Source organism: Thunnus albacares, chromosome 12 (genome assembly GCF_914725855.1).
Source record: "Thunnus albacares chromosome 12, fThuAlb1.1, whole genome shotgun sequence".
In the NCBI taxonomy this organism is placed as follows: Eukaryota; Metazoa; Chordata; class Actinopteri; order Scombriformes; family Scombridae; genus Thunnus; species Thunnus albacares.
Genome location: NC_058117.1, coordinates 1,645,708 through 1,658,819, shown reverse-complemented (window position 1 = coordinate 1,658,819; position 13,112 = coordinate 1,645,708). Strand labels below are relative to the sequence as shown.

General features: G+C 37.4%; 1 protein-coding gene across 1 annotated transcript; it reads left to right on the top strand.

The window, feature by feature from the left end:
- The first annotated feature begins 270 nt into the window (after positions 1-270).
- LOC122994244 lies at positions 271-2,919 on the top strand. The gene is made up of 5 exons (XM_044368826.1): positions 271-329; positions 486-890; positions 1,714-1,851; positions 2,071-2,126; positions 2,282-2,919. Exons 1-5 carry the CDS (start codon positions 293-295, stop codon positions 2,342-2,344), a joined length of 699 nt encoding a protein of 232 aa, XP_044224761.1. The 5' UTR covers positions 271-292; the 3' UTR covers positions 2,345-2,919.
- The last annotated feature ends 10,193 nt before the right edge of the window (positions 2,920-13,112 follow it).

The following is a 13,112-nucleotide window of genomic DNA, read 5'->3' as shown; positions in this document are numbered from 1 at the left end:
GACAATACACTGACAATTTACAGCCTAAAATCAATACAGTACATTTACACTGTGAACTGTACTTCTTCAGTCAGTATCTCAGAAAAATATGCTGCCAAATCTTTTGAAGATATCTTGTTTAATCTTATTCTACATCTAGACCATCATGTAATGTCACACCAATAGAAAACACCCACAGAAGAAAATGTGTTGTTTGACCAGCCAATCACAACGTACATTTCCTTTAATGGAAAAGTCTGCACAGGTCACGAGACCAGTTTCATTGTCTTTCCATGCCAGATCATCATCAGTCATGGACAGGCTGCATATTTTTCTGCTCATTGTCACAGGTAAGTAAACCTCTTGAAAATTAAATGAATGTAATTATATTCTGATAATGGATTCATCCCTACATTCTCAGTATTTGTAGCAGTAACCTGCGCTTATTGTGATGTGAAACGCTGGTCACATTTCAATTTGTTTTTGTGATTGTATTTATACTCCAGGAGTTGTTTTCTACAGTCATGATGGGATCTCTGGATCAGCGTTGGAGGTTATAGTCAGACCAGGAGACAACATCACTCTGTACTGTGACTGTAAAACATCACCTGGAGTATTCATAGTGTGGTTCAGGAACTGTTCTCATATGAACCAGCCTTCTCTTGTTCTGAGAACAAAATATGAGGGAGGTGTGGTCCCCAGAGACTCTAAAGAAATTCTGAATCCATTCCCTCATTTTCATTTGCTGAAGAACCAATCCTTTCGATCCTATGACCTGCTGATCATGAACATCACTGATTCAGATGAGGGCCTCTACTACTGTGGAACTGAACGGAACATGGTGGAGGATAAGGCAACAATTTCTCTCAGAAAGGTTTACAGTTATGGAAATGCCACAAGGATCACAGTCAGTAAGTAGTGTCATCTGACTTCTCTATATGTGTGAATTATCTGTCTTGAAACAGAATAGAGACTGTTGTCACAAAGTTGGAATCACACACATTGTTTAAAATGTTGTAAAATGGAAAAACTTCACAAGACCAAAACTGTGTATTTTTGCATGTATACTGTATGTATATATGCAGCAAATATAACAATTTGACTAACTGATCAAATCACCCAAAAGAACAATGTGCTCTTATATTAATGTGCATTTTTAATAGCAATATAATTTATACATGTGGTGCCATTGTGTTCATACTTTTGTGTTTAAACCAGCAACATTAGCAATGTCAAACTGAAAGTATACTGTTTGCATTCAAGTTGTCTTGCTGTTTGATCTGCTGAAAAATGTATGTATATTTAGATTTGTAATGCAGAAGAATAACATGCACAAACATTTCTGCTAATGCCGAACTCAGCAAAAAAAACAGAGCAAATGAGAAACTCATGAGTCTGATTTTTACGGTGTCACTGGCAATGTAAACCTCAGTTTCCAACAAGTTCCTGCAATTCCATTAAAAACCAACAGCCTTGTCTTAAAATTGGCATGAATTTATTCCTGGAAATTGGCTACTATATACACTGACATACTTGTGAGGGAAAATTAAAAATAAAACATACTTGCTTACTTATATTGATGAAGCTAGTGAATTATCCCAATCCTAAATTCAACAAACTCTATTTGAAAATGTGAAATTTAATGATTAACTGTTGTTAAAGTTGTATCCAATGCAAAACAGCCAGGCCAAGTATTGTTGATCAGTTTTAACCCATTCTACACATTCGATGCAGACTCCAGTGACTCCTGTTCATGCCCTGTTGTGTCTGCTGTGCCTGCTGTGTCCTGGATAGTGATGTTGACTCCAGCCTTCACTGTTCTCTCTTCGCTCTTCTCTTTTATTTTGGTTTATCATCTTAATCACAAAACAGGTACCTATTCTAACCTGAAAATTGTTTACTTAATCGTTGTTCCCTCATATTATTCCCCTAATAGATGAATCTCTTTACGTGTTGTAAAATTCTTTTTTTCTCAAATAAATCATAATTAATCCTGTATTTAGTCATTTAAGGGGGATAATGTGTTATTTTTTGTGAAAGTTGTGCATTTGCATGCTATGCAGTGTGATCCTGTTGTATTTATTTCTGCAGATAAAGACGTTCATCAGAAAATACTAAACACCAGAGGTCAAACAAGAGGGAATCAGGTATGACGTACTTTGCCATTTAATTTAGAAGACTTGTTGGATGATACATGCCACACAGTAACAGCACCTATCAGACATGCACAGGAACATAATACTGTAACAGTAGAAGCCACATAATAAAGATTATAAATGACAAATGTCAATTTGTTTCTCAGGATGAAGATTTGTGTTTAACACGAGTTGTGTTCCAGGCTCAGCATGGACAAACCCACCAGTAGGCAGAAGATGGACAGAGCAAACACTGTTTTATTCCAAAAAAGGGGGGAATTTAGTCAAAGTGCACAGTTTAAAGGTTCTACTTGTAAGAATCAGAAATTCCTTATCATTAGTGACATCCATGGCTGATAAATGAGCTGTAGTCAACATCCTGGTGCTTGCGCAGGTGATGTCTTTTCCCTAGCTTACACTTCTCATAATTACATAAAAGATTTCTAACATTGTGTTTTGCACCGTGTTTCAGCAAATCATCCCTCACTTCCAGTCAGTCTTCACAATTCTACATTAAGAACCTTTAAGTTGTTATTTCCTCTTGCTTTTCCAGCCAGTTATTGTATGCGTGTGTGCAGCTGTGAGTACATGATTGATGAAGTCATGAAGCTGATAATCAGCCTCATAACAACCTCTCTCTCAATTCATTTTAAAACAGCGCTTGCTTGCTGACTTGTTTTGTTTTGTTGTTTTTTACTTAAAAAGCTGTGTGCTTGTAAAAATACCATGTTATCAAAGTTAATAAAACACTTTTCTGCTGAAACCTGTCAAATATGTCAAATGTGACTTCTGACTTTTCTGGTAGTGTCTTAGCTCTCTTTGTTTTGATACATCTACAGTTATATAATGAAGCCATCTTATTGATACCAAGTAAAGAGTTGCATTAAGGATATGCTGGATGTGGGGGAAAATAAAACTTTTCTCAAACATTCAATAATGTCTTTCAGAGACATTTAGGATTGACATATTTAAGAGCACTTATCCTCAGAAGAATTTAATAATAATAATAATATTATTTGTGTATAGAACTTTTCTTAACACAAAAAATATTCATGAATATTTATATACAGTGTACAGCCTCAAAATGCACCACTGTATGTCTTTCACTAGCAAGAACCACACCACAACAATATGCCATTTAAAGGTTTCATGGAATTCAGGAGGTATTGAATGTTGAGGATAGATGAATGAATGTGGGTGAAGGTAGAAGGAAGATGTTGTCTGTTAGGCTGGTCTGGGAGGATGTACTGAAGACCAGGCGGAGGGAGACTCAATGTGGGGGTTCCGTCTCAGGCATATTTCCACCCAAGATGATCACTGGCCCCCAGACAGTGCCTATAATGAGACGTGGGAGAAGTATGCACTGGATTGAATAGGAAGGGATGGGGGGAAAGAGGGAACAAATATAAAATCATGTCATAAACAAATATAAGCTAAAAAAAAACAAAAAAAAAACAACAAAACTTTATAATGATTCCATTGGCTCAGTTTAGCCTTTATATACAAGATCCATTAACAAGGCAGAGTTGATTGTGTACCAAGTGTACTATTTGCCAGCTTAGATCATAACGGAAATCAGGCCTGAATTTATGTGTGGTCAACAAATACTTCTTAATGGTTTTTGTGATTTTTTGTCATACTGTTATGATGGTGGATATTTATGTTAAACATGATCAAAGTTCCAAAACTTGAGCTGAAAGTGTGTAAAAAATGCTGCCTTCAAGTCAAAATCCAGGGCTTCAGCCTGCTTGAAGGCTCCATTTGTAGTGTTACCTCTACTTCCCTCTCATGATGACATCAGATTGTTTGCGCATGCCCACAAATGGTCATCTGCTCTGTAGCCTTCGTTGCTAAGGTTGTTCCATGGGTAGTTTGCGTTGTCCCAGAAAAAGAAGCAAAATTTGCCAACTATTGTTTATTTACGTAGACTCTTGAGATGGTGGAAGTCTGCCGGGCAGCTTCCGGGAGCTAACTAGTCAGAACACAGTGGGCTCATCAGAAGGGGCGCCTTAAAAAGAAGCTAAAACAGGCTGTTTCAGACAGAGGCTGAACTCATGGGCTTCATAAAGGGCCAATATAAGATAAATAAGGAGTTTTTTTTAACTGATAGTCATGCAAAGATGTATCAGTAGAAACACTTTAAGACTGCAATGTATTTATTCATTGCTGTGTACTCACTCAGTCCTTCTTCTCAGTTCGGTGTGTTACTTTACTATAAATCCTTGATGACTACAATATCTATCCTTAAGGTTCTCTTGTTAAGATGATGTTATTTTCATTTGTGTGCAAGACCTTGGTAGTGTGCATGCTGACTCACTGGCACAACTTGAACACAATGAAACCATTTTACTTAATATTTCATCACAATTATAAGATTAATAAAAACCTAGACTTTACCATAACATTACATTAGTTTTTTTCTTCTGCCCAACACAAATTTAAAAATAATCACCTGTACAGAAACGTCAAGATTAATGTTTCTGTACAACTTCTGTATATTACAGACTGACCCTGCAGCCCAGTTTCAAAGAAGTTACAAAGCAATAAAGAGTTGATAAGAACGTAACCTCAACCATCATATAGTCCTTACGATCAGTGAGGCTTACTTCCTGTAAGCCTGGGGTTTCCTACTCATACTGACAAACAGCCCTCATACGACAGCAGAGCTCAACATGCAGATGGACTGTAGCTGCAATTTAATGTCCTGTTGAAGGTGTTGGTGCATGTTTTCACTGTGGTCATTGTGCAAGAGTAGAAACTGAAAAAACACTTGAACACAGCACATAAAACCTCAGACAATGTAGTGTAATCACATGTTTAAATGATTCATTTAAACATGCTTAATATTATCTTACTGTAAAAACTTACAAATGTCCAATTGAAAATAAATAAGCAATCTGGTTGTTGTGACCATGGAGCTTTGACATAAGAGGCATTTCATCATCTCACCTCTTCATGTAGATACCCTCTGAGGTGATTATGCAAAAGTGAACACAAGGGTGCAAGTCAAGGAAGAAAACAACCCTGGTTTCTTATTGTAAAATCAGTATTTCACCATTAGTATTTTCTTCCCAAAGACATTTTCATCAGACTTTATAATAAATTTGATCAATTTAATGCTACCACAAACTTCCTCCCTTGAGTGGGCCATTTCTCTATTGACACCAACCCATTGCCTGGTGCAAAATTGGCTTTACCTTCTTAGTCTTATAATGTGCATTTGGAAAATATGCATGCTATTATCCCTGACTGACACTCCCTCTGCTGCTAGCTTACTGTTGTCTCGTTTGACCTTTCAACATGGCAACTAACGGAAGAGTGACATTAAAGTTACAATTTTCATTTACAACACCATTACAGTGCATTGCTGTAACAGTGGACTATATGTCTGTGAAGTCCTCTGTCTGAGTTAACCTTAACCATCATATAGTCCTTGTGATCAGTTAGGCTTACAGGAAACCCACACTGACAAACAACCCTCATATGAAAGCAGAGCTCAACATGCAGATGGACTGAAGCCGCAACTTAGTGTCCTTTTGAAGGTGTTGGTGCCTGGTTTCACTGTGGTCATTGTGCTAGAACTGAAAAGACACTTGAACACACCTATTATAACCACAGACAATATAATGTAATCACATGTTTAAATAATTCATTTAAACATGCTTAATATTAGCTTACTGTAAAAACTCTTAGAAATTGTTCATGTGGTACAAATCTCCACTGTCTCAATGAAAACTTGAATTGAATCATGTGTATCTACAGTAAAGCTAAACACTGGTTAGACCATAGAAGCTCTGCAGCCACCTCAACTACACTTTATAGTACAGTACGTTGTATTTCTGAGTTTATATCATGTCAAGAGAGAATGACATCATCTGCTCAGCTGACACATGTACACACTCTGTGTGAACATACAGAGAGTGATTTGTTTGCAAAAAGATGCAATTTGTAGTTTTATACACAAATACTTATGGCAGCGATGTAATACTGAAGATACAGCCATACACAGTAGCTCCGGGTGCGACTGTGCTGAAACTCTTCTAAAAGTAAAAGGCCACCAGAAAGGATATTACCCCAAAGACAATCTTGCTAAATGATTCTGTGGTATCTAAATTATAAAGTCAAAATAAATCCATTTATTGAGGAGACCAAACTAAATCCATGCCCAGCCATTTATTCAACAAAGTAGCAGACATGTACTCAATCTTAGCTCAATCCCTTTACACAAAAGGTATAAACACAAGATATCTGCACAAGTAATTCTCATTAACAATATAGATTAATAGAGAATAGACATGAAGAATAATAGACAAGAATAACATTAATATGTTGTTACAAAAGATGTATGTACTTTAAAGTAAAATATTTTAAAGCTCTCAGTCAGAGCAAACCTTATTGAATTGATCAAAGGCCTGTTTTGTTTTCATTCAGCCACAAACCTCTTTCTCACACTAAACAGTGCATATGTGGTTAACAGGTTTTTGTTTAAACAACAGAGCATCAGTGGTTGCCAAGCAGATCACATTTTTTACGTGCATGCACACACACACATACACATTTACGACTGCAACTAACAATTATTTTCACTATCATTAATCTGTCAATTGACTGATAGTTGATTAGTCCATAAGATGCCCAAAAATGGTGACAAATAGTGATCATTGTTTCCCAAAGTCTGAGAAGACATCCTCAAATGTCTTATTTTGTTCTGACCAACAGTCCACAACCCAAAGATATTCAGTTTATTATCATAGAAGACTAAATAAACCAGAAAATATTCACATTTGAGAAGCTGGAATCAGGGAATTTTGACTTTTTTTCATAAAAAATGACTCAAAACGATTAATTGATTATTGATTGATTATCTAAATAGTTGGCAATTAATTTAGTAGTAGTCAACTAATCAATTAATCGGCTAATTGTTGCAGCTCTAAACATATTGTATCAGTGGTAAATCGTTTTATGTCCAATTGAAAATAATTATGTAATCTGGTTGTTGTGACCATGGAGCTTTGACATAAGAGGCATTTCATCATCTCACCTCTTCAGGCAGATACCCTCTGAGGTGATTACGCAAAAGTGAACACAAGGGTGCAAGTCAAGGAAGAAAATATCCCTGGTTTCTTTTTGTAAAATCAGTATTTCACCATTAGTATTTTCTTCCCAAAGACATTTTCATCAGACTTTATAATATATTTGATCAATTTAATGCTACAGCAAACTTCCTCCCTCTAGTGGGCCATTTCTCTATTGACACCAACCCATTGCCCGGTGCAGACTTGGCTTTGCCCTCTTAGTCTTATAATGTTTATTCGGAAAATATGCATGTTATTATCCCTGATAACAAGACTGACACTCCCTCTTGTCCTACTGTTTGTGACAGCTGCTAACTTACTGTTGTCTTGTTGCACCTGGCAACTAATGGAGGAGTGACATTAAAGTAACAATTTACATTTACAACACCATTACTGTGCATTACTGTAACAGTGGACTATATGTCTGTGAAGCCCTCTGTCAGACTCTCAAATGCTGCTCTACATTGTACAAACATGGTTTATCTCATACTGTACCTAACCTCATACATAGCCCAGACAAAATACTCTTTTTGTACTATACGCTCTGTCTGTATACTGTAGGGATTCAGTCATGATTGTACTTATCTGAAAAAATCTTGTTGTATCTTCACATCATGACCATCACATAGCATCACACCCACAGAAAACAACAACATTAGAAAATGTTCCATTCTACTCACCAATCACTACTTACATTTTCCTTAATGGAAAAGTTTGTGCAAGTGACGACATCTGTGAGTGAGACTTGTCTCATTGTCTTTCAACACCAGGCAATCAACACACATGGAGGGGCTGCTTATTTTTCTGGTTGTCCTCCTAGGTAATTTTTGGTAAACTTTTTAAACATATTTCAGTGATTCTATTTGGACAATCAATAGATGTTAATATCAGTGTTGTATTGAGCAGTAGCTTTCAGTACTTTTGGTGACATTTGCATCTGTGTTACACTGGTCACATTTCAATTTGGTTTTGTATTCCAGGAGTTGTTTCCTGCAGTCATGATTAGATTTCTGGATCAGAATTGGAGGTTACAGTCTGACCAGGAGACAACATCACCCTGCCCAGACCAAGTTGGAGGGTGAGGACAAAATTACTCCTCAAAAGATTTACAGATATGGCTCCATAACAACACAAATCCTATTTAGTAAGTATTCTGGTCTTGACTTCGCACTTGATTATTACAATGTGAGACTGTTGAACATCTCACCCCAACACCATGGACATTAATATGCTGCATTGACTGCCTCTACCCTTATAACAGCATTAGTCTGCATCAGAATTAATTCAAAGATGTTGGAAGGGGGTGAGGTCAGGAATCTGCGTAGGCCACTCATGTTTCTCCAGACCCAACTCACAAAACCTTTTCTTTATGGATATCACTTATTTCATTAGTTCATTGTCATGTTGAAACAGGGTAGAGACTTAACCAAACAGTTGCAACATAGTTAGAAATACACAACTGTCTAAAATATCATTGTATGGTCTATGCCAGGGGTAGGTTTAACCATGGGACAGTTTTATAGAAATTTTCAATGGGAGGCTTTTAACTGGTGCAGCGGAAATCCAGGTCTATATGTTTTCTTTATTCATTTAAGAATATAATCAATTTATAACATTGTTAAGGACTCTATCTGGGGGTGGGGTGGGGGGATGGTATCAACACACCATGTCTGTTCGACTGACAACCATTTTTGTTTCTGAAGAACAAACTTTGCATGGTCTCATAGACTAAAGTTGTGGAATTAAAACTGTGTTACAATTAAAATATTAAACTTTAATTTCTGGTAGTATTATTAGGCTTAATTTCAGCACCATGCACAGTTCAAGTAGTATAGCGCAACCATGGTTTTAATGCAGTATTATATTATCAATCAATCAATTTTTATTTATATAGCGCCAAATCACAACAAAAGTCATCTCAGGGCACTTTTCACACAGAGCAGGTCAAGACCGTACTCTTTAATTTACAGAGACCCAACAATTCCCCCATGAGCAAGCGGTAAGGAAAAACTCCCCTTTAATGGGTAGAAACCTCAAGCAGAACCCGGCTCTTGGTGGGCGGCGATCTGCTTTGACAAGTTGGGTTGAGAGAGAGAAAGAAAGAGGGAAAGGGGGGACAGAATAACAACAATCATAACAACAACGACAACAGCAGCAGCCACTGAAGGATGCCATAAGGACTGCGAAGGATCGCAAAGGCTCGGCCCGGAGCCCAGGGTTTCCTGCGAGATGAGAAAGCACAAAAAAAAACTCCGGGGAAGAAGCAAAGTTAGTGACATGCATTGATGTTACATGAATGCATACAGATGGAGAGGAGGAGGAGGAGGAGGAGAGAGGAGCTCAGTGCATCATGGGAAGTCCCCCAGCAGTCTAGGCCTATAGCAGCTTAACTAAGGGCTGATCCAAGGTGAGCCTGGTCGGCCCTAACTGTAAACTTTATCAAAAGGGAAAGTTTTAAGCCTACTCTTAAACATAGAGAGGGTGTCTGCACCCCGGACCAAATCTGGAAGATGGTTCCACAAGAGAGGAGCCGGATAGCTGAAGGCTCTGCCTCCCATTCTACTTTTAAAGACTGTAGGGACCACCAGTAAGCCTGCATTCTGGGAGCGCAGTGTTTTAGTGGGATAATACCGTACTATGAGCTCTTCAAGATATGATGGTGCCTGACCATTAAGAGCTTTCTAAGTTAGGAGAAGGATTTTAAATTCTATTCTAGATTTTACAGGAAGCCAATGTAGCAAAGCTAAAATGGGAGAAATGTGATCTCTTTTTCTAGTTTTAGTCAGTACACGTGCAGCTCCATTCTGGACCAGCTGGAGAGTCTTTAGAGACTTGTTAGAGCAGCCTGATAATAAGGAATTGCAATAATCCAGCCTAGAAGTAACAAATGTGTGGACTAGTTTTTCTGCATCTTTTTGGGACAGGATGTGCCTAATTTTTGCGATATTACGTTAGGGAAAAAATGCAGTCCTTAAGATTTGATTTATGTGGGAGTTAAAAGACATATCCTGATCAAAGATAACTCCCAGATTCCTTACAGTGGTGCAGGAGGCCAGGGTAATGCCATCCAGAGTAGCTATATCATTAGATACGGGCCAGGAGGATGGTACACTATAACACATAGAACTGGCTGTAAAGTTTTTCAGGTTGGTTGAGAGAGACTAAGAACAAGGCTATCGAATGAGTTATAATTACATTTAGGTCTAGGGTTGATGATTAGGCTTGAGTTGAAAATGGCTGCAACTCCTCCTCCTCGGCCAGTGTCTCGAGGAATGAGTATTAATATGACTGGGGGGAGTGGATTCATTTAGGCTGACATATTCTTCATGACACAGCCAGGTTTCAGTGAGACAAAATAAATCAATATGATGATCTGAAATTAAATCATTTACTAATACAGCTTTAGATGACAGAGATCTAATGTTCAAGAGTCCACATTTAATTATCTTGTTTTGTTGTACTATTGCAGTAGTGGTTTTAATTTTTACTAGATTTTTATGAATGACTCTTCTTTTGTTTACTTTGGATTTAATTGATTTAAGTGGTTTGGGGACAGGCACAGTCTCTATGTGGTTTTGGGTGGGTAACTGCTCTAATGGAAGCACAGAGAAGCGTGTAGGACTGCAGCTCTGCTTCCTGGTCTCAACTCTGGGTTGTCATGGTTTTGGTCTGCTAATAAAGTCAGCCATATTATTAGATATGAGAGCAGCTCCATCGAAAGTAGGATGTATGCCATCTCTATGTGCCTCCCACTGGTTTGTGCTGGAGTGGTAAGAGTTCCATTAATTGTCACCATGAAAAAAGCCCCATTTTACAGCCTACAGCCTTGTCTTAAAATCAGCATGAATTTATTCCTGGAAATCAGTGACTATATACACTGACAATTTCATGCAGGAAAATTAAAAAAATCAAACATACTCTTTTACTTGTATAGATGAAGCCAGTGAATGATCCCAGTACTAAATTCAACATACTCATTTGAAAATATGCAATATAATGATTAACTTCTGTTAAAATTGAATCCAGTGTAAAACAGCCACCAGTAGATCTCATATGTCTCAAGTATTGCTGATCAGTTTTGAAATGCACCCAGTGTTTTCTGTATTTTTGTGTATCAGTTGGTTTGGGGATCATTTTGAATTTGAGATCGTCTGAAAATCCAGTGGTGTGTGTGTAAACTCCAACACCATACTGGTTAAACTTAAGAGATCTGAAGGTGTGGAACTAATACACATGTGATATGCAATATACTGTATAAAAAAATGAGACAGGACAACATTTTACTGACTGCAAACAGATTTACTATTATAAATCATCTATCTATCTATCTATCTATCTATCTATCTATCTATCTATCTATCTATCTATCTATCTATCTATCTAATGTGCTCACCAGAAATTGTTCAACCTTATTCCATGCAGATTTTCATCCCAACAACAGACTAGATCAGATTATTTAATTGATTAACACACTTTCAGTCAGAGACAAGTAGCTATTCAGTGAAATCAATTTTTGTTGTCTTTGGTTGTAATGAAAACCAACATACTCCCAGCCAGCAATGGCACATGATGAAATACCCTGATCTATTACACAGTCACTTTAGGATGAAGATAAAGGCAATACCATGCATTTATGCTACAGGACCTCTCTCATAGCTGGAGAAACAACAGTAACATCAAGAAAATAAGTGCTTTATGACACAGTCACAAACCCTTGTAATACATTATGTTACGTCCTAAGATGCTCGGAGCCTTGGCTGGCCTGGATAAACACACCAAAATAAATAACAGAAAAATAAATGTAATGTAAATGTAAAATTAAAACTCTGGTAGCAATTACGTGTTTTTTTAACATTGAAATGGGGAAAATTTTACTTGTGTTGGACTATAAGCTAACTTTGCCCCCCAATGTGTACATGTGCTCCTAAATGACAAATTAGGAGCAATGAAATCATGGAGCACTGTGAAAAATATAAATATATATTCACAGGATGTATTAACTCGGTGATGAGCAGACTTCTCCTCAGTTTATCTTTCACATTAACTCATTACTCTGACTTACTGTCTTTAGCACATCACCAGCACTGAATATCTTAGTTATCAATCAATGTGTTGTCTTACTGCCACAGAAAATGAAAAAAATTGTTGGGTTATTAGCACGATGTCGCCTCCCTGTTGTCTCTTGTCAGACCACCAGTTCCGTGAGAGGCACAAACTGAGGCTAGAGTGTGCTAATATTTAACGTTATGTGGCGGCGTTTCTTTTCAGGGAAACTAATGTACTGCTAATAAACATTGTACATCATCTAGGTTTTGAACCATTACCAGCGGGGCAAAATAAATATACATTACACTCTTACCTGTCCAGCAGGAAACTTCGGCGTCAGTCTGCAAACATTTCTCTCATCAGGGATTTCCATCTGGGTTCATCCTCATTTTATGCCGTTGCTTGTCCCGATTTCATTTAGCTTCTTTGTGTATTCGTTTCTTTGACAACGACATTTCATGCTCCTGTGATTTTCTAAATAAGTATGATCCTCCATTTATCAGATTTTGGTTTCAAAAACTTCTCACAATACAAAATGTTTGGTCCGTTCTTCTTCTTCATTTTAAAACCGGTGCATTTCCAGTAGTCGCCCACTGAATCTAAAACACGTAAGGCCCTCACTGGAACCAGTGTTAGGTTTGCCCGTTCTGTGCTACTGTAGAAACATGGCGATGCAAAATGGCGGCCACCGTGGAGGGGGACCCGCTCCCATGTAGATATATGTAGATATCTTATTTCTAAGATAACGAAAACACAACAATTATTATTTTCAGCTGATTAGACACTAATTAAGATATACTTATAAATAATCTATTCAATTTTTATCAAGTCTGTTCTTTTAGATGTTACTAAATACTACACACTGGACCTTTAATGA

Coding starts and splice junctions, on each gene's coding strand:
- LOC122994244 (XM_044368826.1), top strand. CDS start 293: ATGGACAGGCTGCATATTTTTCTGCTCATTGTCACAG. Junction 330..485: donor TTTTCTGCTCATTGTCACAG/GTAAGTAAACCT, acceptor TTTATACTCCAG/GAGTTGTTTTCTACAGTCAT. Junction 891..1,713: donor TGCCACAAGGATCACAGTCA/GTAAGTAGTGTC, acceptor CATTCGATGCAG/ACTCCAGTGACTCCTGTTCA.